General features: G+C 53.2%; 3 protein-coding genes across 12 annotated transcripts in view; all 3 read right to left on the bottom strand.

Annotated features, from left to right (window-relative positions):
• Positions 1 to 1,419: 1,419 nt before the first annotated feature.
• On the bottom strand, positions 1,420 to 9,430 carry CACNG7 (calcium voltage-gated channel auxiliary subunit gamma 7). Its single transcript, XM_023946883.2, has 5 exons — positions 9,186 to 9,430; positions 6,800 to 6,886; positions 5,443 to 5,583; positions 4,528 to 4,673; positions 1,420 to 1,850 (listed from the first exon to the last, which is right to left on the bottom strand). Exons 1-5 carry the CDS (start codon positions 9,379 to 9,381, stop codon positions 1,581 to 1,583), a joined length of 840 nt encoding a protein of 279 aa, XP_023802651.1. The 5' UTR covers positions 9,382 to 9,430; the 3' UTR covers positions 1,420 to 1,580.
• Positions 9,431 to 9,949: 519 nt separating this feature from the next.
• LOC147647533 (uncharacterized) lies at positions 9,950 to 14,950 on the bottom strand. The gene is made up of 3 exons (XM_086871539.1): positions 14,933 to 14,950; positions 12,299 to 13,747; positions 9,950 to 10,040 (listed from the first exon to the last, which is right to left on the bottom strand). Exons 1-3 carry the CDS (start codon positions 14,948 to 14,950, stop codon positions 10,029 to 10,031), a joined length of 1,479 nt encoding a protein of 492 aa, XP_086727665.1. The 3' UTR covers positions 9,950 to 10,028.
• LOC111944066 (uncharacterized) overlaps positions 14,950 to 27,054 on the bottom strand; it is a 27,877-nt gene continuing 15,772 nt past the window's right edge. Inside the window, exons 9-15 of one of the 10 annotated variants that reach the window (XM_086871514.1) lie at positions 25,925 to 26,055; positions 25,251 to 25,394; positions 17,681 to 23,889; positions 17,417 to 17,608; positions 15,968 to 16,281; positions 15,819 to 15,894; positions 14,950 to 15,130 (exon numbers count right to left, since the gene is read on the bottom strand). In XM_086871514.1, the coding sequence (XP_086727640.1) occupies positions 15,114 to 15,130; positions 15,819 to 15,894; positions 15,968 to 16,281; positions 17,417 to 17,608; positions 17,681 to 23,889; positions 25,251 to 25,394; positions 25,925 to 26,055 (7,083 nt within the window). In that variant the 3' untranslated portion in view covers positions 14,950 to 15,113. Of the gene's footprint in view, positions 15,131 to 15,223; positions 15,895 to 15,967; positions 16,282 to 17,416; positions 17,609 to 17,680; positions 23,890 to 25,250; positions 25,395 to 25,924; positions 26,056 to 27,054 lie in introns of those variants that run through there. The other 9 variants (XM_086871512.1, XM_086871513.1, XM_086871517.1 and 6 more) reach the window with 9 other exon arrangements.

Genomic DNA, 27,054 nt, shown 5'->3' with positions numbered 1-27,054 from the left:
TGTGCTCGCGGGCGATGGGGGGACCCCACCGTGGACCAGCCACGCGGGGGAGGGGCAGGGCCGGGGACACCCCCTGGAATTTGGGTGGAGCCAAAAAAAAAGGGCGGGAAAAACTTGGTGGGGGACGCGGAGGGGTCACGGGACCCGCCCCCGAGTGGTGTGGAGGGGACAAGATGGCCGCCGAGGTGATCCTTGTCTCTCATTGGATGGTCCTGCCCACTCAAAATGGCCGCCAAAGTGATCCTTGTCTCTCATTGGTCAGTGCCCAGCCAAGATGGCCGCCTAGGTGATCCTTGTCTCTCATTGGTCACAATGCCCAGCCAAGATGGCCGCCGAGGTGATCCTTGTCTCTCATTGGTCACAATGCCCAGCCAAGATGGCCGCCGAGGTGATCCTTGTCTCTCATTGGTCAGAGTGCCCAGCCAAGATGGCCGCCGAGGTGATCCTTGTCTCTCATTGGTCACAGTGCCCAGCCAAAATGGCCACCAGGGCGATCCTTGTCTCTCATTGGCTGCCGCCGAGCCAAAATGGCCTCCGAGCTGTTCCTGGTCCTTCATTGGCTGTCGCTGACAGGACAAAATGGCCACCGATCCAAGATGGCCGCTGAGCTGATCCTCATCTCTCATTGGCTGTCGCTGCCTTTCAAAATGGCTGCCGAGCCCATCCTGCCCTCTGATTGGCTGCTGCTTCCGAGCCAAATAAATCGCCAAGATGGCGGCCGGGGGTTGGGCCTTGACGTCCCCAAATGGCTCCAGGTGTTTTCCAGGTGTGTCCGGGTGTGTCCAGGTGTGTCCCAGGTGTCCCCAGGTGTCCCCAGGTGTCCCCAGGTGTGCCCAGGTGTGTCTCAGGTGTCCCTCAAGTGTGTCCAGGTGTATCTCAGGTGTATCCCATGTCCCTCAGGTGTGTCCCCAGGTGTCTCCAGATGTCCCCAGGTGTGTCCCCAGTTCCCCCCAGATGTCCCCAGGTGTGTCCCCAGTTCCCCCCAGGTGTGCTCAGGTTGTGTCCAGATGTCCCCAGGTGTCCCCAGGTGTGTTCAGGTGTGTTCAGGTGTATCCCAGGTGTGTCCCATGTTCCTCAGGTGTGTCCCCAGGTGTCCCCAGTTCCCCCCAGTTGCCCTCAGGTGTTCCCAGGTGTGTCCCCAGGTGTCCCCAGGTGTCCCCAGGTGTCCCCAGGTGTGTCCAGATGTTCCCAGGTGTGTCCAGATGTTCCCAGGTGTGTTCAGGTGTATCTCAGGTGTGTCCCCAGTTCCCCCCAGGTGTCCCCAGGTGTGTCCAGGTGCCCCAGGTGTCCCCAGGTGTGTCCAGGTGTATCTCAGGTGTGTCCCCAGTTCCCCCCAGATGTCCCCAGGTGTCCCCAGGTGTGTCCAGGTGTCCCCAGGTGTGTCCCCAGTTCCCCCCAGGTGTCCCCAGGTGTCCCCAGATGTCCCCAGGTGTCCCCAGATGTCCCCAGGTGTGTCCAGGTGTATCTCAGGTGTGTCCCAGCTGTCCCCAGGTGTGTCCAGGTGTATCTCAGGTGTGTCCCCACTTACCCACAGTTGTCCCCAGGTGTCCCCAGGTGTCCCCAGCCCCCCCATTCCCCCCCTAACACGGCGACGTGGACAGGTGCGGGTGCGGGGGGGGTCTCTGGGGGTACTTGATGGCGGGCGGGTAATTCTGCGTCATCTGGATGGAGACGTCGGAGGAGGCGTCCGAGGGGCTGCGGGCGCGGGGCCACGCCCGCGGCTGCAGGAACTGCCCCGACAGCCCCGAGCAGGTGCTGAGGCGCGGCCGCAGCAGGTGAGGCGGCGCGCGGTACAGCTCCTCCTCGGCGTAGCGCTTGGTGAACAGGTACACCGACATCACGCCCGCGCCCTGCGGAAGGACAGACGGACGCCCGGGGTGGGGCGACCGGGGCGGCGACTGTCACACCTCGGTGACGCCTGCCATCTTGTCCCCTCAGGTTTCCCGCCCTTTTTTGTCCCTCGTGTTTCCCACTCTTTTCTCCCCTCACGATTCCCCCTCTTTTATTCCCCTCACAATTGCCACCATTTTGTCCCCTCAGGTTTCCCGCCCTTTTCTCCCCTCACGATTGCTGCCATCTTGTCCCCTCAGGTTTCCCGCCCTTTTTTCCCCCCCTCATGCTGGCCGCCATCTTGTCCCCTCAGGTTTCCCGCCCTTTTTTCCCCCCTCATGCCGGCCGCCATCTTGTCCCCTCAGGTTTCCCACTCTTTTCTCCCCTCAGGTTTCCCGCCCTTTTCTCCCCCCTCACACCGGCCACCATTTTCTCCCTTCATGTTTCCTGCTCTTTTCCCCCCTCAGGTTTCCTGCCCTTTTCTCTCCTCATGATTGCCACCATTTTGTCCCCTCACGTTTCCCGCCCTTTTTTCCCCCTCATGCTGGCCGCCATTTTGTCCCCTAATGTTTCCTGCCCTTTTTCCCCCCTCACGATTGCTGGCTGCCATTTTGTCCCCTCACATTTCCTGCTTTTTTTCTCCCCTCACGTTTCCCACTCTTTTCTCCCCTCTTGATTCCCGTTTGTTTCTCCCCTCACGTTTCCCTCCCTTTTTCGTCCCTCAGGTTTCCCGCTCTTTCCTCCCCTCATGATTGCTGCCATCTTGTCCCCTCAGGTTTCCCGCCCTTTTTTCCCCCTCATGCCGGCCGCCATTTTGTCCCCTCAGGTTTCCCGCTCTTTTCTCCCCTCAGGTTTCCCGCCCTTTTCTCCCCCCTCACACCGGCCACCATTTTCTCCCTTCATGTTTCCTGCTCTTTTCCCCCCTCAGGTTTCCCGCTCTTTTCTCCCCTCACGATTGCTGCCATCTTGTCCCCTCAGGTTTCCCGCCCTTTTCTCCCCTCAGGTTTCCCTCCCTTTTTTTCCCCTCACGATTGCCTCCATTTCCCCCTCACGTTTCCTGCCCTTTTTCCCCTTGCATCTCCCACCTTTTCTCCTCTCACGTTTCCCGCCCTCTTCCCCCTCACATTTCCCGCCCTTTTCCCCCTCACGATTGCTGCCATTTTCTCCCCTCACGTTCCCCACCCTTTTTTCCCCTCACGTTTCCCACTCCTTTCTTCCCTCATGATTCCTGTTCTTTTCTCCCCTCACAAGCGCCACCATTTTGTCCCCTCACGTTTCCCGCCCTTTTTTCCCTCATGCCAGCCGCCATTTTGTCCCCTCAACTTTTCCACCCTTTTCTCCCCTCACGCTGGCCGCCATCTTGTCTCCTCACGTTTCCCGCTCTTTTCTCCCTTCATGTTTCCCACCATTTTGTCCCCTCAGGTTTCTGGCTCTTTTCTCCCTTCATGTTTCCCACCATTTTGTCCCCTCAGGTTTCCCAGCCTTTTTTCGCCCTCATGCTGGCTGCCATTTTCTCCCCTCAGGTTTCCCGCTCTTTTTCTCCCCTCAGATTTCCCGCCCTTTTCTCCCCTCAGGTTTCCTGCCCTTTTTTCCCCTCACGATTGCCACCATTTTGTCCCCTCAGGTTTCTCGCCCTTTTCTCCCCTCACGTTTCTTGTTCTTTTCTCCCCTCACAATTGCCACTATTTTGTCCCCTCACCTTTTCCACCCTTTTCTCTCCTCACGCTGGCCGCCATCTTGTCCCCTCACGTTTCTCGCCCTTTTCTCCCCTCAGGTTTCCCGCCCTTTTTCCCCTCACGATTGCCGCCATTTTCTCCCCTCATGCCAGACGTCATTTTGTCCCCTCACATTTCCCGCTCTTTTTTGTCCCTCATGTTTCCCACTCTTTTCTCCCCTCACGATTCCCCCTCTTTTATTCCCCTCACAATTGCCACCATTTTGTCCCCTCAGGTTTCCCGCCCTTTTTCTCCCCTCACAATTGCCGCCATCTTGTCCCCTCACATTTCCTGCCATTTTCTCCCCTCAGGTTTCCCGCTCTTTTCTCCCCTCACGATTGCTGCCATCTTGTCCTCTCACATTTCCCACCCTTTTCTCCCCCCTCATGCCGGCCGCCATTTTCTCCCCTCCCATTTCCCGCTCTTTTCTCCCCTCAGGTTTCCCGCCCCTTTTTCTCCCCTCAAACCGGCCGCCATTTTCTCCCCTCATGATTGCCGCCATTTTGTCCCCTCACGTTTTCCCGCCCTTTTTCTCCCCTCACGTTTTCCCGCCCTTTTCTCCCCTCACATCTCCCACCCTCAGGATAAAATCTGATTTTAGGGGGAAAACTCAGGATTATTTTAAAGAAAACTGATTTTTTGAGTGGGAAAAAAAGTGCATTTTAGGAGAAAACCTAAATTTTTCTCAAAAACGCCCATTTTTTGAGCAAAAAACCCCTAATTTCTACCTAAAAAAAATCACATTCTCCCAGGAAAAAAACCCTTTTTTTTTTTGCGGGGAGGAAACTGGGATTATTCTACTAAAACCTGATTTTTTTCCCAGGGAAAAACCAACATTTTTGGGGCGTAAAAATGACATTTTCTCTCCTAAAAACACCGTTTTTCCACCGAAAAATTCAGTTTTTTCAACAAAAATTTCGTTTTCTCGGCAAAAAATTCCGGAATTTTTTGGGAATTGTGGTTTTTTTTGTTTGGAACTCACCTCTTTGAGGAGGAAGGAGGAGGCGGCGAAGGCGAAGGACCAACCGTAGCGGTACTGGAAATATTGCTCGGAGCCGCCGGGGCGATTCATCACCTCGTCGTTGATGCTCGAGATGTACAAAACCAACCCCACCACCAGAGACAGGCCTGGGAAAAGCGGGAAAATTCGGGATTTTCAGGAAGATTTCCGGAAAATTCCAGGAGGTTTGGGGAGGTTTTTGAGGAGTTATGGGGGAGAAATGAGGAGAAATGAGAGTTTGGGGGGGTTTAGGGAGGGTTTGGGGGGAAAATTTGGATTTTAGGAAGGAATTTGGGGAGATTTTGAGGAGTTTTGGGGAAGAAATGAGAGTTTGGGAGGGATTTGGGGGATTTTTGGGAGAGTTTGGGGAGAATTTTGGTATTTGGGAGAATTTGGGGGGAATTTGAGAGGATTTTGAGACAGAGGGGAGGATTTTGGGGGGAAAATCAGATTTTTGGGGGTTTTTTTTCCTTTCAGAGGGATCCCTGGGGCTCTCTGGGTGAGTTTTGGGAGGATTTGAGTCAATTTTGGGGGAATTTGTGCCGATTTTGGGTGAATTTGTTCCAATTTTGGAGCTCCCACCCTGAAAAGCACAACGAAGGCCAATGGGTGGAACGGGCGGGTCCGGGGCCGATTTTGCCGCAGATTTTTGGGGTAAAATCAGAATTTTTTTGGTTTTTCATCTTCTGGGGAATCCCAGGTCTATCTCTGGGTGAGTTTTGGGGGAATTTGAGCCAATTTTAGGTGAATTTGTGCCAATTTTGGAGCTCCAACCCTGAAGAAGACAATGAAAGCCAATGGGTGGAACGGGCGGGTCCGGGGTTGATTTTGCCGCAGATTTTTGGGGTAAAATCAGATTTTTTTGGTGTTTTTCATCTTCTGGGGGTTCTCCCTCACCCGAGAGGATGAAGAAGATGCCCGAGACGAAGGCCAGGAGGGTCCTCTGGGGCCGGATGTGCCCCACGTTGCTGATGACGAAGGCGGTGAAGACCAGGAACAGACTGACCATGGGGAAGGGCGTGGCCGTCCTCACCGTCTCTGGAAAACCCAAAAAAAAGGTTGGGAACACCCCCAAAATCACCACAAATCACCCCAAAATCACCCTGAGAACCTCAGGTGCCATCCCAAAAAAAATCCCGGAATTTCCAGCCCTCCAAAAACGCCAAAAAACGCAAAAAAAATCTCTCAAATCATCCCAAAATTCTGCGTAAATTTCCCCCAGATTTGCCCCAAATTTATCCCAAATTCACCCCAAATTCACCCCAAGACTCTCGGGACCCCTCCCCCAAAAAAGCTGGAATTTCCAGATGTCCCCAGAGCCCCAAAATTGCCCTAAAAACACCCAAAAATCCTCCCAAACCTTTCGGATTCATCCCAAATTTCACCCAAATTCCCCCAAATTCACCTCCCAAAAAAAAAAAAAAACCCAAAATTTCCAGACCCCAAAATCCCCAAAAAAACCCCCAAAATTCCCCTCAAAAAAATCCCCGGAATTTCCAGAGAGCCAAAAAAAAACCCCAAAATTCTTTCAAATCTTTGCCAAAATTCCCAAATTTCCCCCCAAAATTCCCAAAATTTCCCCCAAAATTCCAAATTTTCCCCCCAAAATTCCCAAATTTCCCCCCAAAATTCCCAAATTTCCCCCAAAATTCCCAAATTTCCCCCCAAAATTCCCAAATTTCCCCCCAAAATTCCCAAATTTCCCCCAAAATTCCCCCCAAAATTCCCAAATTTCCCCCAAAATTCCCAAATTTCCCCCCAAAATTCCCAAATTTCCCCCCAAAATTCCCAAAATTTCCCCCCAAAATTCCAAATTTTCCCCCAAAATTCCCCCCAAAATTCCCAAATTTCCCCCAAAATTCCAAATTTTCCCCCAAAATTCCCAAAATTTCCCCCCAAAATTCCCAAATTTCCCCCCAAAATTCCCAATTTTCCCCCAAAATTCCCAAATTTCCCCCAAAATTCCAAATTTTCCCCCAAAATTCCCCCCAAAATTCCCAAATTTCCCCCCAAAATTCCCAAATTTCCCCCAAAACTCCCAAATTCCCCCCAAAATTCCCAAATTTCCCCCCAAATTCCCAAATTTTCCCCCAAAATTCCCAAATTTCCCCCCAAAACTCCAAAATTTCCCCCCAAAATTCCCAAATTTTTCCCCAAAATTCCCCCCAAAATTCCCAAAATTTCCCCCAAAATTCCCAAAATTTCCCCCCAAAATTCCCAAATTTCCCCCAAAATTCCCAAATTTCCCCCTTACTGAGGATGTTTTCGGTGTTTTCCGTCACCAAATTCACTTCCGGCTCCAGGAAATATTCGGAGGCCACGCATCTTCCCTTCTCCCGTCCTGGGGGGACCCAAAAAACCCCAAAATTATCCCAAAATGATCCCAAAAATCCATTTGGGATCCCAAAGTTTATCCCAGAGCCCCCAAAATCAGCCGAAAACGCAAAGTTTTGCCCCAAAAATGACAAAATTTCCACCCGAAACGCCAAAAATTCCCCCAAAATCCGATTTTTCACCCCAAAAAATCCAAGTTCTGCCCCCAAAACACCAAAATTTCCACCCAAAATGCCAAAAATTCCCCCAAAAATCCAAGTTTTCACCCCAAAATCCCCCAAAAATCCAAGTTCTGCCCCCAAAATTCCAAAATTTCCACCCAAAACGCCAAAAATTCCCCCAAAAATCTGATTTTTCACCCCAAAAAATCCAAGTTCTGCCCCCAAATGCCAAAATTTCCACCCAAAACGCCAAAAATTCCCCCAAAAATCCAAGTTTTCGCCCCAAAATCCCCCAAAAATCCAAGTTCTGCCCCCAAAACACCAAAATTTCCACCCAAAACGCCAAAAATTCCCCCAAAAATCCGATTTTTCACCCCAAAATCCCCAAAAAATCCAAATTCTGCCCCCAAAACGCCAAAATTTCCACCCAAAACGCCAAAAATTCCCCCAAAAATCCAAGTTTTCACCCCAAAATCCCAAAAAAAATCCAAGTTTTGCCCCAAAATTCCAAAATTTCCACCCAAAACGCCAAAAATTCCCCCAAAATCTGATTTTTCACCCCAAAATCCCCCAAAAATCCAAGTTCTGCCCCCAAAATTCCAAAATTTCCTCCCAAAACGCCAAAAATTCCCCCAAAAATCCGATTTTTCACCCCAAAATCCCCCAAAAATCCAAGTTCTGCCCCCAAAATTCCAAAATTTCCACCCAAAACGCCAAAAATTCCCCCAAAATCTGATTTTTCACCCCAAAAAATCCAAGTTCTGCCCCCAAAATTCCAAAATTTCCACCCAAAATCCAAAATTTTTACCTAAAATGCCCAAAATTCTTTCAAAACCACAAATTTTCACCCCAAAATCCCAATTTTCCCCCCAAATTTTATGCAGGGATTCCCCAAATTTCTCTCAAGATCCAAAATTCTCCCCAAAATTCCCAAAATTTCCCCAAAATTCCCAAATTTTTTCCAGGATTTTTAGGATTATCTGTGACCAAAAAAAAACCCGAAAAAACCCCCAAAAATCGGATTTTTTCCCCTTAAAACCCAAATATCTCCCTCATTTTTTTTCCATAGATCCCAAATTTTTTCCCCAAAATTCCCAAATATTTTCCCACATTCCCAAATTTTTTGCAGGATTTTTGTGATTGAATGTGATCCAATAAATCTCAAAAAAACCCCCCAAAATCCACTTTTTTCCCCTTTAAACCCAAATATCTCCCTCCAAACTTTTCCTAGAGATCCCAAATTTTTTCCCCGACATTCCCAAATATTTTCCCACATTCCCAAATTTTTTCCAGGATTTTTCAGACTATCTGTGACCCAATAAAACTCAAAAAAACCCCGAAAAATCCACTTTTTTCCCCTTCAAACCCAAATATCTCCCTCATTTTTTTTCCCAGAGATCCCAAATTTTTTCCCCGACATTCCCAAATATTTTCCCACATTCCCAAATTTTTTCCAGGATTTTTAGGATTATCTGTGACCCAAAAAAATTCAAAAAAACCCCAAAAAATCGGATTTTTTCCCCTTCAAACCCAAATATCTCCCTCATTTTTTTTCCTAGAGATCCCAAATTTTTTCCCCGACATTCCCAAATATTTCCCAACATTCCCAAATTTTTTCCAGGATTTTTAGGATTATCTGTGACCCAAAAAAATTCAAAAAAACCCCAAAAAATCGGATTTTTTCCCCTTCAAACCCAAATATCTCCCTCATTTTTTTTCCTAGAGATCCCAAATTTTTTCCCCGACATTCCCAAATATTTCCCACATTCCCAAATTTTTTCCAGGATTTTTGAGACTATCTGTGACCCAAAAAAATTCAAAAAAACCCCAAAAAATCGGATTTTTTCCCCTTAAAACCCAAATATCTCCCTCCAAACTTTTCCTATAGATCCCAAATTTTTTCCCTCAGCATTCCCAGATATTTTCCAACATTCCCAAATTTTTTTCCAGGATTTTTGGGATTATCTGTGACCCAAAAAAACCTGGAAAAATCGGATTTTTTCCCCTTAAAACCCACATATCTCCCTCATTTTTTTTCCCAGAGATCCCAAATTTTTTCCCCGACATTCCCAAATATTTCCCAACATTCCCAAATATTTCCCAACATTCCCAAGCTTTTTTTTCTCCCTGCTATTTGGGGAATACCTGCGAAGAAGCAGACTCTCCAGAGGCCGGCGTGCAGCGCCATCCGCACCTCGGTGCTCTGGTTCTGGGGGGACACCACCCCCTCCTCCATGTAGAGCCAATAATCCGTGGAGACGGCGATTCCCACCAGGAGCAGCCCGCACGCCCCGAAAACGCTGCTCAGCAGCGTCAGCGCCCGCGAGCTGCACGAGCTCATCCTGGAACCTGCACGGGAATTTTTCGGGAATTTTTTGGGAATTTTTTGGGAATTTTTTGGGAATTTTTTGGATTTTTTTTGGATTTTTTAAGGGGTTTTTTAAGGGTTTTTTTTGGATTTTTTTTGGATTTTTTGAAGTTTTTTTAGGGTTTTTATTTGATTTTTAAAGGGGGTTCTGTTGGAGCGATGCGGTGTTGAAGGGGTTAAAAGCGGGAAGTGGCTGGGAATTTTATGGGAATTTTATGGGAATTTTATGGGAATTTTTTTGGAATTTTTTGGGATTTTTTTTTAATTTTTTGGGGAATTTTTGGGATTTTTTGGGGAGTTTTTTGTGAGGTTTTTTTGGGGTTGTTTAAGGGGCCCCGAAAACGCTGCTCAGCAGCGTCAGCGCCCGCGAGCTGCACGAGCTCATCCTGGAACCTGCACGGGAATTTTTCGGGAATTTTTCGGGAATTTTTTTGGGAATTTTTTGGGAATTTTTTGGGAATTTTATGGGAATTTTTTGGGATTTTTTTTTTAATTTTTTGGGGAATTTTTTGAATTTTTTTGGGATTTTTCGGGGAGTTTTTTGTGAGGTTTTTTTGGGGTTGTTTAAGGGGCCCCGAAAACGCTGCTCAGCAGCGTCAGCGCCCGCGAGCTGCACGAGCTCATCCTGGAACCTGCACGGGAATTTGTCCGGAATTTTTTGGGAATTTTTTGGGGTTTTTTTGGATTTTTTTTGGATTTTTTTTGGAATTTTTTGGGATTTTTTTGGGATTTTTTTTTTTATTTTTTAAGGGGTTTTTTGGATTTTTTTTGGATTTTTTTTGGAATTTTTTTTTATTTCTTTTGGATTTTTTTTTGGAATTTTTTTGGATTTTTTTTGAATTTTTTTTGGATGTTTTTTGGATTTTTTTGGGATTTTTTTGGGATTTTTTTTATTTTTTTGGATTTTTTTTGGATTTTTTTGAGATTTTTTTTGGATTCTTTTTGGATTTTTTAAGGGGTTTTTTTGGATTTTTTTTGGATTTTTTTTGGATTTTTTTTGGATTTTTTTTTTATTTTTTGGATTTTTTTTTTATTTTTTAAGGATTTTTTTTGGATTTTTTTTTTGATTTTTAAGGATTTTTTTTGGATTTTTTTTGGGATTTTTTAAGGGTTTTTTTTTTATTTTTTTTGGATTTTTTAAGCGGGTTTTTTTTGATTTTTAAAGGGGGTTGTGTTGGAGCAATGCGGTGTTGAAGGGGTTAAAAGTGAGAAGTGGCTGGGAATTTTATGGGAATTTTATGGGAATTTTTTGGGAATTTTTTTGGGAATTTTGGGGATTTTTTTTGAATTTTTGGGGAATTTTTTTTGAATTTTTGGGATTTTTGGGGGGATTTTTTAAGGGTTTTTTAAGGGGTGGTTGTGGAGAGGTGAGGGGATGAAGGGGTTAAAAATGGGAAGTGGCTGGAATGGGGATTTAAAAATTCTTGGGAATTTTTTGGGAATTTTTTGGGAATTTTTTGGGAATTTTTTGGGAATTTTGGGGGGTTTTGGGGAATTTTTGGGGTTTTGAGTGATTTTTTGGAGAATTTTTAGCATTTTTTGGGCCCTTTTTTTGGGTTTTTAAAGAGTTTTTATGGGGTTGTGCTGGAGCTGAAAGGGTTAAAAATGGGAAGAGACCGGGATGGGAATTTTGGGAATTTTTGGGGGGAATTTTGGGAATTTTTTGGGAATTTTTGGGATTTTTTTTGGGATTTTTTTGGGGATTTTTTCTCATTTTTTGGGGATTTTTGGGGGGTGCGGGGAGCGAAAGGGTTAAAAGGGGGCGGGGCCAAATCCGGGCTGGGAATTTTGGGGAATTTTGGGAAAATTTGAGGGAATTTTGGGGTTAAAAATGGAAAAAAATGGGAAAAATGGGGGAAAATGGGAAAAAATGGGAAAAATGGGGGAAAATGGGAAAAAAGGTTCGGGAATGGAAATTTTTGGGGAATTTTTGGGGAATTTTGGGGTTGGATTTGGGGAATTTTGGGGGAATTTCAGGGATTTTGGGGAATTTTGGGGAATTTTTTGGGGGATTTTGGGGTTGGATTTTGGGGGGAATTTCAGGGATTTTGGGGTTGGATTTGGGGAATTTTTTGGGAATTTTGGGGTTGGATTTGGGGGAATTTGGGGTTAAAATTGGGGGAATTTTGGGGCATTTGGGGATGAATTTTGGGATGAATTTTGGGAGTTTTGGGGTTCAATTTTGGGGAATTTTTTTTGAATTTTGGGATGAATTTTGGGAGATTTTTGGGATACATTTTGGGAGTTTTGGTGTTAAATTTTGGGAGATTTTTGGGATGAATTTTGGGAGTTTTGGGGTTAAATTTTGGGGATTTTTGGGATGAATTTGGGGCATTTTGGGATGAATTTTGGGGTTAAATTTTGGGGAATTTTGGGGCATTTTGGGGTTAAATTTTGGGAGATTTTTGGGATGAATTTTGGGAGTTTTGGGATGAATTTTGGGAGATTTTTGGGAGTTTTGGGGTTAAATTTTGGGGATTTTTGGGATGAATTTTGGGGAGTTTTGGGGTTAAATTTTGGGAGATTTTTGGGATGAATTTGGGGCATTTTGGGATGAATTTTGGGGTTAAATTTTGGGGAATTTTGGGGCATTTTGGGGTTAAATTTTGGGAGATTTTTGGGATGAATTTTGGGAGTTTTGGGGTTAAATTTTGGAGATTTTTGGGAGTTTTGGGGTTAAATTTTGGGGATTTTTGGGATGAATTCGGGCCAATTTCGGGTCTCTTTCCTTGCGTGGGGGAGGGGAAGCTCCAAGACCAAAATTCCCCCCTCCCCAAATTCCCCCTCCCCCACCCCCGGTCCCTTCCCACGCCCCTCCCCCTCCCCAAAAAACCCCCCAAAAATTCCCGAAACTCCCGAAATTCCCGGATTTCTCCCCAAAATTCCTCACCCGCTCACGGAGCCGGCGCTGCCCCCCGGGCCTGGGGCGCCATCGGAGCTGGGGGGGGGCGGGGACGGACGGACAGACGGACACGGGGGGGGGATGGGGAACGGACGGACGGACAGACGGACACGGGGGGGGGATGGGGATGGGGAACGGACGGACAGACGGACACGGGGGGGGGATGGGAACGGACGGACGGACAGACGGACACGGGGGGGGATGGAAGGACAGACGGACACGGGGGGATGGAGGGACAGACGGACACGGGGGGGGGGGATGGGGATGGGGAACGGACGGACAGACGGACACGGGGGGGGGGATGGGGATGAAGGACAGACGGACACGGGGGGGGGATGGGAACGGACGGACAGACGGACACGGGTGGGGGATGGGGATGGGGAACGGACGGACAGACGGACACGGGGGGGACACGGAGGGACAGACGGACACGGGGGGGGGGGATGGAGGAAGGACAGACGGACACGGGGACGGGGATGAAGGACAGACGGACACGGGGGGGATGCGGGGACGGAGGAAGGACAGACGGACACGGGGAGGGGGGGATGGATGGATGGAAGGACAGACGGACACGACAGGCGGGGAGGATGCGGAGATGCCGGAAGGACAGACGGACACGGGGAGGGGGATGAAGGACAGACGGACACGCGCGGAGGATGCGGGAGCGGATGAAGGACAGACGGACACGCGGGGATGGATGGGTGGAAGGACAGACGGACACGGGGAGGGGAGGGATGGGGATGAAGGACAGACGGACGGACACCGGCGGGGATGGAAGGACAGACGGACACGCGGGGATGGATGGATGGGTGGACGGACAGACGGACACTCGGAGGATGCAGGGAGGGGATGAAGGACAGACGGACACGCGGGGAGGATACGGAGATGCAGGAAGGACAGACGGACGGACGGACACGGGGGGGGGATGGAAGGACAGACGGACACCCGGAGGACGCAGGGAGGGGATGGATGGATGGACGGACGGACGGACGGACGGACACGCGGGGAGGATACGGAGATGCAGGAAGGACAGACAGACAGACGGACACGGGGGGGGGGATGGAAGGACAGACGGACACCCGGAGGACGCAGGGAGGGGATGGATGGATGGATGGACGGACAGACGGACACGCGGGGATGGATGCGGAGATGCGGCAAGGACGGACAGACGGACACGGGGGGGGGATGGGGATGGAAGGACAGACGGACAGCGGGGACCCCTCGGACGGACGGACGGACGGACGGACACTCGGACCCTCGGACAGACGGACGGACAGACGGACGGACAGACGGACGGACAGACGGACCCCGGGCGCCGCTGCGGCCGGGCCGGAGGCGCGGGACGGACAGACGGACGCGCGGGGGGAGGGGAAGGTTTGGGGGGGGGGGGGGATGGGTGGGGGGATGGGTGGGGGGGGTGGGGGATGGGCTCCAAACCTTCCCCCCCCCCTCCCCCCCGCGCGCGGCCACCGCGTGACGTCACCGCGGCCGCTCTTAAAGGGACCGCGCAGCCGGCCCCGCCCCTCCCCCACCCATTTAAGGTGTGGGGGAGGGGGGGGGAGGGGAATTCCTAAAATTTTTTTGGGGGGGATTTTGGGGATTTTTGGGATCCTTTCCCTCCCCTCCCCCCCCCCCACCAAAAAAAAAAAAAAAAAAGAGGGGAAAATAAAAGGGGGAGGGGGAGGAGACGAAAAATTCAGCCCCAAAAAAATCCCAAATTCAGCCCCAAAAAATCCCAAATTCAGCCCCAAAAAAAATCCCAAATTCAGCCCAAAAAAATCCCAAATTCAGCCCCAAAAAAATCCCAAATTCAGCCCCAAAAAATCCCAAATTCAGCCCCAAAAAATCCCAAATTCAGCCCAAAAAAATCCCAAATTCAGCCCCAAAAAAATCCCAAATTCAGCCCCAAAAATCCCAAATTCAGCCCCAAAAAATCCCAAATTCAGCCCAAAAAATCCCAAATTTAGACCCAAAAAAATCCCAAATTCAGCCTCAAAAAAATCCCAAATTTAATCCCAAAAAATCCCAAATTCAGCCCAAAAAAATCCCAAATTCAGCCCCAAAAAATCCCAAATTCAGCCCCAAAAAATCCCAAATTTAATCCCAAAAAATCCCAAATTCAGCCCAAAAACTGGTCCAAACCAGTCCAGACCAGTCCAAACCGGTCCAAACCAGTCCAAACCAGTCCAAACCAGTCCAAACCAGTCCAAACCGGTCCAAACCAGTCCAAACCAGTCCAAACCAGTCCAAACCGGTTCAAACCAGTCCAAAACAGTCCAAACCGGTCCAAACCAGTCCAAACCAGTCCAAATGAGTCCAAACCAGTCCAAACCCGTCCAAACCGGTCCAAACCAGTCCAGACCAGTCCAATCCAGTCCAAACCGGTCCCGACCAGTCCAAAATGGTCCAAACGAGTCCAAACGAGTCCAAACGAGTCCAAACGAGTCCAGACCAGTCCAATCCAGTCCAAACCGGTCCAAACCAGTCCAAACCGGTCCAAACCAGTCCAAACCGGTCCCGACCAGTCCAAAATGGTCCAGACCAGTCCAAACCGGTCCAAACCAGTCCAAACCAGTCCAGACCAGTCCAACCCAGTCCAAACCAGTCCAAACCAGTACAAACCACTCCGACTCCGCCCATTCCCAGTAAAATCCAGGAAGCCTGGAATTCTTTATTGCCCCTCCCCCCCCCCCAAATTTCCGCCCCTCCCCCACCCCCAAAGTGGAGGCGGGGCCAGGGAAAGAGGGCGGGGCCAAGGGAAAGGGGGAGGGGCTTCGGCCCCGCCCCTCCCCCTCCCCCGGGGTCAGTTCTCGACGGCGGCTGCGGAAGGAAAATCCCGAAAAAAAATTCCTGATTTTTTTGTCCTCGAGTTTTTCTTCCCCAAATCCCCCAGATTTTCCCCTCAGGATCCCGAAATTCCCTCCCCCAAAAATTCCCAAATTTCTCCCCCCAAGTTCGCAATTTTTCCTCGGATTTTCCCTCCAAATTCCCTTTAAATTCACCCCAAAATCTCCCCAAATCCCGGAGCCTCCCAAATTCCCAAATTTCTCCTCAAGTTTTCCCCCAAATTCCCAAATTTCTCCTCAAATCCCCAAATTTTTCCTTAAATTTTCCATAAAATCCCAATTTTCTCCTCAAGTTTTCCCTCAAAATCCCAAATTTCTTCTCAAGTTTTCCAAAAAATCCCAAATTTCTCCTCAAGTTTTCCCCCAAATCCCAAATTTCTCCTCAAATTTCCATAAAATCCCAAATTTTTCCTTAAATTTCCATAAAATCCCAAATTTCTCCTCAAGTTTTCCCTCAAATTCCCAAATTTACCCCCCAGGCCTTCCCCAAAATTCCCAACTTTACCACATCAGGACCCCCAAAAAACCCCTCAAATCCCCGAATTTCTCCTCAAATTTCTTTCAAATCCCAAATTTCTCCTCAAGTTTTCCCTCAAATCCCAAATTTCTCCACAAGTTTTCCCCAAAATTCCCAATTTTTCCCAAATTCCCGCCAAACCCACCCAAGCCATCGGGGGGCGCCATCGCCGCGGGCTCCTCGGGGCCGCTCTGCCCGCTCAACTCGTTGGTCGGCGTCTCCTGCAAACAAAATGGCGGCTCTCAGCTTCCGATTGGCCAGCGGAGCCGTCAATCAAACCGCCGGACCAATCACCTGATCGAATAGGTGGACTGTGACGTCATCGAAGAAGGATACAGCTTTTCGCTTCCGGTTGGAGCTCAGTCCAACTTCCGGCGGGCGGCGCGGAGGTTTCAGGAGGCCGCGGAGGCCGCGGCCGTCCCAGCGCGAAACCACGAGCGGGACGGGCTCCGCCGAGGCCTCCTCGGGTCCCGCCGCTTCTTCCTCGTCCTCCTCGTCCTCGTCGTCCTCGTCCGGATCCCCCCGAGAGGTTTCGGGCGCGCCCCAGCGCAGCGGGAGAGGCCGCAGGGCCAGAGGCGGCAGCGGCAGCGAGAGGCGGGAGGCCTTGGCTGAGGGGAGGAGCGGGAAAATGAGGGAAAAATGGAGAAATATGAGGTGAAATGAGAGAAATGTGAGGGAAATGTGAGGGAAATGTGAGGGGAAATGAGGGGAAAATGAGGGAAAATGGAGAAATATGAGGTGAAATGAGAGAAATGTGAGGGAAATGTGAGGGGAAATGAGGGGAAAATGAGGGAAAATGGGGAAATATGAGGTGAAAATGGGGAAAAATGAAGGGAAAATGGGGAAAGTGAGAGAAAAATGGGGGAATGTGAGGGGGAATGTGGGAAATGTGAGGTGAAATGAGGGGGAAATGGGGGAAAATGGGGAAATATGAGGTGAAATGAGGGAAATATGAGGGAAATGTGAGGTGAAATGAGGGGGAAATGGGGAAAAATGGGGAAAATGAGGGGAAATGTGAGGTGAGATGAGGGGAAATGGGGAAAATATGAGGTGAAAGGAGAGAAATATGAGAAGAAATGAGGGGAAAATGAGGGAAATGTGAGGTGAAATGAGGGGAAAATTGGGAAAATGAGGGAAAAATGGGGAAAATTAGGGAAATATGAGAGGAAAATGAGAGAAATATGAGGTGAAATGAGGTAAAAATGAGGAAAATGAGGGAAAAGTGAAGAAAAATGAGGGAAAAAAGCGGGGCAAGAGCGTCAGGGTGAGGCCCAGAAGGGAAAAATTTGGATTTGGGGAGGGTAAAATCCCCAAATTCCCTCCCAAAATCCCCAAATTTTCCCCCCAAATCCTGAAATTTCCCCCCCTAAAACGCAAATTTCCCCCCAAATTTCCCAATAAATCCCCAAAATCCCATTTTTTTCTCCAAATTTCCCAATAAATCCCCCAAATTCCCCCAAATTTCCCAATAAATCCCCAGATTTCCCCCAAATTTCCCAATAAATCCCCAAAATCCCATTTTTTTATCCAAATTTCCCAATAAATCCCCCAAAATCCCATTTTTTCCCCCAAATTTCCCAATAAATCCCCCAAATTCCCCCAAATTTCCCAATAAATCCCCAAATCCCATTTTTTCCCCCAAATTTCCCAATAAATCCCCAAATTTCCCCCAAAATTCCCAATAAAATCCCCAAAATCCCATTTTTTCCCCCCAAAAGAAGCCGGGCTCTGCCCCTCCCCCACCTCGGATGTCGGCGCTGGAGCCGCGGGTGGGGGAGGGGCGCCCCTCCCCCCCTCCCCCCGGGAGGCGCCGCGAGACCGAGACGGCCTCGCTCAGGGACACCTGGAGCCGCTCGCGGGCCACCGGCCACGCCCCCGGGCACGGGGACACACCTGGGGACACACCTGGGGACACACCCGGGCACGGGGACACACCTGGGGACACACCTGGGGACACTGGTGACGTCACAGACACACCTGGGGACATTGGGGATGTCACAGACACACCTGGTGACGTCACAGACACACCTGGGGACATTGGGGACACACCTGGGGACACTGGTGACGTCACAGACACACCTGGTGACATTGGGGATGTCACAGACACACCTGGTGACGTCACAGACACACCTGGGGACATTGGTGATGTCACAGACACATCTGGTGATGTCACAGACACACCTGGGGACATTGGGGACACACCTGGGGACACACCCGGGCACGGTAACACACCTGGGGACATTGGGGACGTCAGAGACGCACCTGGGGACATTGGGGACGTCAGAGACGCACCTGGTGACGTCACTGACACACCTGGGGACACACCTGGGGACACTGGTGACGTCACAGACACACCTGGTGACGTCACAGACACACCTGGGGACATTGGGGACATCATGGACACACCTGGTGACGTCACAGACGCGCTTGATGATGTCACAGACACACCTGGTGTTGTCATGGACACACTTGATGATGTCACTGACGCACCTGGGGACATTGGGGACGCACCTGGTGACGTCACAGACACACCTGGGGACATTGGGGACGTCACAGACACACCTGGTGACGTCACGGATACATCTGATGACGTCACAGACACACCTGGGGACACACCTGGGCATGGGGACACACCTGATGACATCACAGACACACCTGATGACGTCACAGACACACCTGATGATGTCACAGATACACCTGGTGACGTCACAGACACACCTGGTGACGTCATGGATACATCTGATGACATCACAGACACACCTGGGGGCACACCTGGGCATGGGGACACACCTGATGACATCACAGACACACCTGATGACGTCACAGACACACCTGGTGACGTCACAGACACACCTGGGGACATTGGGGACGTCACAGACACACCCGATGACATCACAGACACACCTGATGACGTCACAGACACACCTGATGACGTCACAGACACGCCTGGGGACATTTCAGGGGTTTTTGGGGCCATTTTTGGGGTTTTTGGGGCCATTTCCGGGGTTTTTGGGGCCATTTCCGGGGTTTTTGGGGACATTTCCGGGGTTTTTGGGGACATTTTTGGGGCCATCTCGTGACGTGTCCCGGAGCCCCTCGGGGACGTTTTCGGGGACGTTTTTGGGGCCATTTCCGGGGGTTTTGGGGACATTTTGGGATGTCTCGGGGAGCTCCTCGGGGACGTTTTTGGGGAGGTTTGGAGGCGTTTTGGGGACATTTCCGGGGTTTTTGGGGACATCTCGAGATGTTTTGGGGACATTTGGGGGATTTTTGGGGACATTTCTGGGGTTTTTGGGGACATCTCGAGATGTTTTGGGGACATTTCTTGGGACTTTTTTGGGGACATTTCTTGGTTTTTTGGGGACATTTTTGGGGACATTTTTGGGGATTTTTTTGGGGACATTTCTTGGTTTTTTGGGGACATTTTTGGGGATTTTTTTGGGGACATTTCGGGGCATTTTGGGGACATTTTTGGGGATTTTTTTGGGGACATTTCTTGGTTTTTTGGGGACATTTTTTGGGATTTTTTTTGGGCCATTTCTTGGTTTTTTGGGGACTTTTTTGGGGAGGTTTTCGGGGCCACCTCGGAGCGTTTTGGGGACATTTTTGGGGACGGGTCCCTCTGTCCCCTCGGGGACTTTTTTGGGGACATTTCGGGGCATTTCGGGGACGTTTTCGGGGTCACCTCGCGGCGTTTCCTCGGGGACCCCCTGCCCGTTTTTGGGGACCTCCCGGGGGACTTGGGGCTCCTCCTCGGGGACCCCTTTGGGGACGATTTTGGGGACATTTGGGACAGTTTTGGGGACATTTGGGACATCAGGGACCCCCCCGGGGACATTTGGGACATCGGGGACCCCCCTGGGGACATCGGGGACCCCCCTGGGGACATCGGGGACCCCCCTGGGGACATCGGAGAGGATTTGGGGGACACTGGGGACCCCTCTGGGGACATTTGGGGGATCTGGGACCCCTCTGGGGACATCGGGGACACTTTTGGGGACATCGGGGACACTTCTGGGGACACTTTTGGGGGCATTTGGGGACACCCCCCCAGCAGGGTGCCACCCAAGGGGTCCCTGGGGGTGTCCCCAAGGGGGTCCCCAGCTCCTGGTGGCCTCGGGGACATCTCTGGTGGCCCTGGGGACATCTCTGGTGGCCCTGGGGACATCTCTGATGGCCTTGGTGACCCTTTTGGTGGCCCTGGGGTCATCTCTGGTGGCCTTGGGGACATCTCTGGTGGCCTTGGTGACCCTTTTGGTGGCCCTGGGGTCATCTCTGGTGGCCCTGGGGATATCTCTGGTGACCTTGGGGACATCTCTGGTGGCCTCAGGGACCCCTCTGGTGGCCTTGGTGACCCTTTTGGTGGCCCTGGGGACATCTCTGGTGGCCCTGGGGACATCTCTGGTGGCCTTGGGGACATCTCTGGTGGCCTTGGTGACCCCTCTGGTGGCCCTGGGGACATCTCTGGTGGCCCTGGGGACATCTCTGGTGGCCTTGGGGACATCTCTGGTGGCCCTAGTGACCCTTTTGGTGGCCTTGGTGACCCCTCTGGTGGCCTCGGGGACATGGCCGGGGTCAGAGGGGTCGTCCCTCGTCCCCAAGGTGCCACCGCCGGTGACAACGGCGACGTCCTGGGGGGCACCGGGGGCGGCTCCGGGGTTGCTGGTGACCGGTCCGGGGTCAGGAGTGACCGGTCCGGGGTCAGTGTCCACTCTTGACCCAACGGTGACCGGTCTGGGGTCACCGATGTCCGGTTTTGTCCCCAAGGCGCCACCTCAGGGGACGAAGGTGACAGTGACCGGTCCTGGCTCAGTGTCCGGCCTTGTCCCCACGGGGTCATCTCCAGGGACAGCGGTGACGCCTCTTGAGCCACCGACCCCGCTTGGGTCAGCGATGACCGGTCCGGGGTCAATGTCCGGTCCTGGGCCAGCAATGTCCAGTTTTGTCCCCAAGGCGCCACCTCTGGGGACAAAGGTGACAGTGACCGGTCTGGGGTCAGTGTCCGGTCTGGGGTCAGTGACCGGTCCTGGCTCAATGTCCGGCCTTGTCCCCACGGGGTCATCTCCAGGGACAGCGGTGACGCCTCTTGGGCCACCGACCCCGCTTGGGTCAGCGATGTCCGGTCTGGGGTCAGTGTCCGGTCCTGGCTCAGTGTCCGGTCTGGGGTCAGTGTCCGGTCTGGGGTCAGTGTCCGGTCTGGGGTCAGTGACCGGTTTAGGGTCAGTGTCCGGTCTGGGGTCAGTGTCCGGTCTGGGGTCAGTGACCGGTTTAGGGTCAGTGACCGGTCTGGGGTCAGTGTCCGGTTTAGGGTCAGTGACCGGTCTGGGGTCAGTGGTGACCGGTCCTGGCTCAGTGTCCGGTCCTGGCTCAGTGTCCGGTCTGGGGTCAGTGTCCGGTTTAGGGTCAGTGACCGGTCCTGGCTCAGTGTCCGGTCTGGGGTCAGTGACCGGTTTGGGGTCAGTGTCCGGTTTAGGGTCAGTGACCGGTCTGGGGTCAGTGTCCGGTCCTGGCTCAGTGTCCGGTTTAGGGTCAGTGTCCGGTCTGGGGTCAGTGTCCGGTCCTGGCTCAGTGTCCGGTTTGGGCTCAGTGACCGGTCCTGGCTCAGTGTCCGGTCTGGGGTCAGTGTCCGGTCTGGGGTCAGTGTCCGGTCTGGGGTCAGTGTCCGGTTTGGGCTCAGTGTCCGGTTTGGGGTCAGTGTCCGGTTTTGTCCCCACGGGGTCATCTCCAGGGACAGCGGTGACGCCTCTTGGGCCGTTGGCCTTGCTTGGCTCAGCGATGTCCAGTCCTGGCTCAGCGATGTCCAGTCCTGGCTCAGCGATGTCCAGTCCTGGCTCAACATTGACCGGTCTGGGCTCAGTGCCCGGTCTTGACCCAACGATGACCGGTCCTGGCTCAACGATGACCGGTCCTGGCTCAGTGTCCGGTCCTGGGTCACCGATGACCGGTCCTGGGTCCGTGTCCAGTCCTGGATCCGTGTCCGGTCCTGGGTCACCGATGACCCCTCTTGACCCAACGGTGACCGGTCTGGGATCAATGTCCGGTCCTGGGTCACCGGTGACCAGTCTGGGGTCAGTGTCCGGTCCTGTCTCGATGACCCCTCTTGACCCAACGATGACCGGTCCAGGGTCAGTGTCCGGTCCTGGGTCACCGGTGACCGGTCTGGGGTCAGTGTCCGGTCCTGGGTCCGTGTCCGGTCCTGGGTCACCGATGACCCCTCTTGACCCAACGATGACCGGTCCAGGGTCAGTGTCCGGTCCTGGGTCACCGATGACCGGTCCTGGGTCCGTGTCCAGTCCTGGATCCGTGTCCGGTCCTGGGTCACTGATGACCCCTCTTGACCCAACGGTGACCGGTCCAGGGTCAGTGTCCGGTCCTGGGTCAGTGTCTGGTCCTGTCTCGATGACCCCTCTTGACCCATCACTGACCGGTCCGGGGTCAGTGTCCGGTCCTGGGTCACCGATGACCGGTCCTGGCTCGATGTCCACTCCTGACCCATCGCTGACCCCTCCTGCCCCAACGTCCGGCCCCTCCCCCACGCCACCACCGCCAAAACTCCGGCCCCTCCCCCCATCCTGTCCGGGGCGGCTTTCGCCACCTCTGACGTCACCTGTGACGTCACCTGTGAGGTCACCTGTGACGTCACCTGTGATGTCACCTGTGACGTCACCTGCGAGGTCACCTGTGACGTCACCTGTGGTGTCACCTGTGACGTCACCTGTGATGTCACCTGTGATGTCACCTGTGACGTCACCCCCCGCTCCTCCAATCGCACGAAGAACTCGGAGCCCCCCGAGGGGCTTCGGGCCCCCAGCACCGGCAGCACCCCCGGGGACAGCTGGGGGCGGCCACTGCGGCCACTGCGGCCACTGCGGCCACTCTGGTCAGTGTGGTCAGTGTGGTCAGTGTGGTCACTGCGGCCACTGCGGTCAGTGTGGTCACTCTGGCCACTGCGGCCACTGCGGTCAGTGTGGTCAGTGTGGTCACTCCAGCCACTGCGGCCACTGCAGCCACTCTGGTCACTGTGGTCACTCTGGACACTCTGGCCATGGTGGACACTCCAATCATTGTGGTCACTCCGGTCATTGTGGTCATTACGGCCACTGTGGTCGTTCTGGTCATTCCGGTTCCTCTGGTCATCTTGGTCATTCTGGTCACTCCGGTCACTCTGGTCACCGCGGTCACTCCGGTCATTCTGGTCACTCCAGGCACTCCGGCCACTCTGGTCACTGTGGTCACTCCGGCCACTCTGGTCACTCCGGCCACTCTGGTCACTCCGGCCACTCTGGTCACTCCAGCCACCACGGTCACCGCGGTCACTCAGGCCACCATGGCCACTCTGGCCACTCCAGCCACTCCGGTCACCGTGGTCACTCCGGTCACCGTGGTCACTCCAGTCCCTCCAATCACTCCGGCCACCGCGGTCACTCCAGCCACTCCAGCCACTCCGGTCACTGTGGTCACTCCGGTCACCGTGGTCACTCCAGCCACTCCAGCCACTCCGGCTGCTCCGGTCACCGCGGTCACCGCGGTCACTCCAGCCATTCCAGCCACCCTGGTCACCGCGGTCACCGCGGTCACTCCAGCCACTCCAGCCACCCTGGTCACTGCGGTCACTGCGGTCACTCCAGCCACTCCAGCCAGCCTGGTCACTGCGGTCACCGCGGTCACTCCGGCCGCTCCGGCCGCGCTGCCAGGCGCACTCCAAGGCCAGGCCGCCCCCCCGGCCCTGAGTGACCGTCAGCACGTCCTCGGTGTCCGGCAGCGGCTCCAGCAGCGGGAACGGCGTGGCCGGAGCGGCCGGAGGAGTGACCGCGGTGACCGGGGCAGGGGTCAGCGCGGCCGGAGGAGTGACCGCAGTGACCGGGGCAGGGGTCAGCGCGGCCGGAGCAGTGACCGGGGCAGGGGTCAGCGCGGCCGGAGGAGTGACCGCGGTGACCGGGGCAGGGGTCAGCGCGGCCGGAGGAGTGACCGCAGTGACCGGGGCAGGGGTCAGCGCGGCCGGAGCAGTGACCGGGGCAGGGGTCAGAGCGGCCGGAGGAGTGACCGGGGCAGGGGTCAGCGCGGCCGGAGCAGTGACCGGGGCAGGGGTCAGCGCGGCCGGAGCGGCCGGAGCCGGGGTCAAAGGTCGGCCCAGCAGGGCCGAGAGGCGCCCGTGGAGCTGCTCCAGCGTCGGGCGCTCGGCCGGGGGACGGCGACAGGAACGGAGCAGCTCCAGCCTGGGGGGATTTGGGGCATTTTGGGGCATTTTGGGGAATTTTGGGAATTTTTTTTAATTTTTGGGGAATTTTTGGGGGATTTTTTGGGGGACTTTTGGGGAATTTTTGGGGATTTGGGGGGGATTTTTGGGATTTTTGGGGGAATTTTTTGGGATTTTTTTTGATTTTTGGGGAATTTTTTGGGATTTTTGGGGGGATTTTTGGGGGGATTTTTGGATTTTTTTGGGAATTTTTTTGAATTTTTGGGGAATTTTTTTGGAATTTTCTGGGAATTTTTTGGGATTTTTGGGGGAATTTTTTGGGATTTTTTTGGATTTTTTGGGGGGATTTTGGGGGGATTTTGGGACATTTGAGGGAATTTTGGGGGGGATTTGGATCCCCCCAAAAATCCCCGAAAATCCCCCAAATCCCCCCAAATCCTCCCAAAATCCCTCTCAAATGTCCCAAAATCCCCCCAAATCCCCCCAAATCCCCCCAAATTCCCCCAAAATCCCCAAAAATCCCCCCAATCCCCCCAAATCCCCGTCAAATGTCCCAAAATCCCCCCAAATCCTCCCCAAATCACCCCAAATCCCCCCAAATCCCCCAAAATCTCCCTAAAATCCCCTTCAAATGTCCCAAAATCCCCCAAATCCCCCCAAAATGCCCCAAAAATGCCCCAAAAATCCCCCCAATTCCTCCTAAAATCCCTCTCAAATGTCCCAAAATCCCCCCCAATCCCCCCAAAATGTCCCAAAATGTCCCAAAATCCCCCCAAATCCTCCCAAAATCCCCTCAAATCCCCTAAAATCCCCCTCAAATGTCCCAAAATTCCCCAAAATCCCCCCAAACCCCCCCAAATCCCCCTCACCACTGCGGGGGCAGCTGCAGCCGGGGCGGGGGCAGCTCCCTCCACAAAACCCCCCCAAAACCCCCCAAAACCCCCCAAAATGTCCCAAAATCCCCCCAAATCCTCCCCAAATCCCCCCAAACCCCCCAAAATCCCCCCAAAATCCCCCCAATTCCTCCCAAAATCCCTCTCAAATGTCCCAAAATCCCCCAAAATCCCCCCCAATCCCCCCAAAATGTCCCAAAATCCCCCCAAATCCCCCTCAAATGTCCCAAAATCCCCCAAAATCCCCCCAAACCCCCCCAATCCCCCCAAATCCCCCCAAATCCTCCCCAAATCCCCCCAAACCCCCCAAAATCCCCCCAAAATCCCCCCAATTCCTCCCAAAATCCCCCCAAAATCCCCCAAAATCCCCCAAAATCCCCCCAATTCCTCCCAAAATCCCTCTCAAATGTCCCAAAATTCCCCCCAAAATCCCCCCAAATCCCCCCAAACCCCCCAAAATCCCCCCAATCCCCCCAATCCCCCTCACCACTGCGGGGGCAGCTGCAGCCGGGGCGGGGGCAGCTCCGGGGGGCGGCGGCTCCGGAGTCGCCCCAAAAGCTGCCGGTCCGAGAGGTGGGGGAGGGGCTGAGCCCCCCACTCCAGCAGCTCCCACAGGGTCACCCCCAGCGCCCTGTGGGGTCACCCAGGGGTCAGAGGTCATCCGGGGGTCACCCGGGGGTCACCAAGGGGTCATTGGGGTCACCCTGGAGTCACCAAACCCACCCTGGGGTCACTTTGGGGTCACCCAGGGGTCATCTGGGTCACTCAGGGTCACTCAGGGGTCATTGGGGTCATTCTGGGGTCACTCAGGGGTCATTTGGGGTCATCCTGGGGTCATTCTGGGGTTACTCTGGGGTCATTTGGGGTCATCCTGGGGTCACTCAGGGGTCACCCAGGGGTCATTGGGGTCACCAAACCCACCCTGGTGTTCCCAAAGTCCCCAAATCTCCCTCAGAGCCCCCCAAAAACTCTCCCAAACCCCTTCAGGACCCCCCAAATCCCCCCCAGGACCCCCCAAACCCCCCCAAATCCACCCCAAACGCCCCCAGGACCCCCCAAAATCCCCCCAGGACCCCCCAAAATCCCCTCCAAATCCCCCCCAGGACCCCCAGGACCCCCCAAATCCCACCCAAACCCCCCCAGGACCCCCCGGTTCCTGACCAGACGTTGCTCTCGGGGCTCTGCGGCTCCACCCTGAGCCCCCCTCGCCCCCCCTGGGGCTCCCTCAGCAGCTCCGGGGCCACCCAGCGCAGGGGCACCAGCGCCCGCTCCGCCGTGACGTAATAATCCTCCTGTGACGTCAGCGGTGACGTCACGCGGGGGCCGGAAACCCCGAGGGAAACCCGGACACCCCCCCCCCACCCCCCCCACCCCCGCGGGATTCCCGCCAAAACCCCCCCCCCACCCCAGCTGAGCCACGCCCACACTGCAGGATTCCCGCCAAAACGCCTCGCCCTCTCCCCCGCGATTCCCGCCAAAACCCCGCCTCCAACCTGGGATTCCCGCCAAAACCCGGCCCCGCCCCCGCTCCAGGATTCCCGCCAAAACTTGGCCCCGTCCCCAACCACACGGCGGGATTCCCGCCAAAACCACGCCCCGCCTCAGGATTCCCGCCAAAAGTTGGCCCCGCCCCCTCCCCAGATTCCCGCGGATCCTCCCCAAAGCCGCTTCAAATGTCCCGGAATTCCCAAAATTCCCAATTTTCCCCCCAAATTCCCATTTTTCCCCTCCAAAATCCCGTTTGTTTTCCCCAAATTCCCATTTTTCCCTCCCAAATTCCCAATTTTCTCCCCGAAATTCCCATTCTCCCCCTCCAAAATCCCATTTTTTCCCCCAAAACCCCATTTTTCTTCCCCCCAAACCCCATTTCCCCCCAATTTTCCTGTTTTTCCTTGTTTTCCCCCCGGAATTCCCATTTTTTCCCCCCAAAATCCCAATTCTTCTCCCCAAAATCCCATTTTTCCCCCCCAAACCCCATTTTTTTCCCGTTTTTCCCGTTTTTCCCCCCGAATTCCCATTTTTCCCCCGTTTTTCCCCGTTTTTCCCGGTTTTCCCCCCGGAATTCCCGTCGTTTCCCCCACAAATTCCCATTTTTTCCCCCCAAATTTCCCATTTTTTCCCCCAAACCCCATTTTTTCCCCTGATTTTCCCATTTTTCCCTGTTTTCCCCCCAAAATTCGCATTTTTTCCCCCCAAAATCCCAATTCTTCTCCCCAAAATCCCATTTTTCCCCCCCAAACCCCATTTTTTTCCCGTTTTTCCCGCTTTTCCCCCCGAATTCCCATTTTTCC

Source organism: Cyanistes caeruleus, chromosome 36, assembly GCF_971803275.1.
Source record: "Cyanistes caeruleus chromosome 36, bCyaCae1.hap1.1, whole genome shotgun sequence".
NCBI classification, from domain to species: Eukaryota; Metazoa; Chordata; class Aves; order Passeriformes; family Paridae; genus Cyanistes; species Cyanistes caeruleus.
The sequence above is the reverse complement of the archived record's forward strand: the minus strand, read 5'-3'. Positions and strand labels throughout refer to the sequence as shown.

Excerpts from the sequence above, each read along its gene's own strand:
- CACNG7 (XM_023946883.2), bottom strand. The coding sequence starts at position 9,381 with ATGAGCTCGTGCAGCTCGCGGGCGCTGACGCTGCTGAGCAGCGTTTTC. Across the intron at positions 6,887-9,185 it reads GAGAGTCTGCTTCTTCGCAG|GACGGGAGAAGGGAAGATGC; the intron begins GTATTCCCCAAA and ends GGGTCCCCCCAG. Across the intron at positions 4,674-5,442 it reads CATCTTCTTCATCCTCTCGG|GCCTGTCTCTGGTGGTGGGG; the intron begins GTGAGGGAGAAC and ends CGCTTTTCCCAG.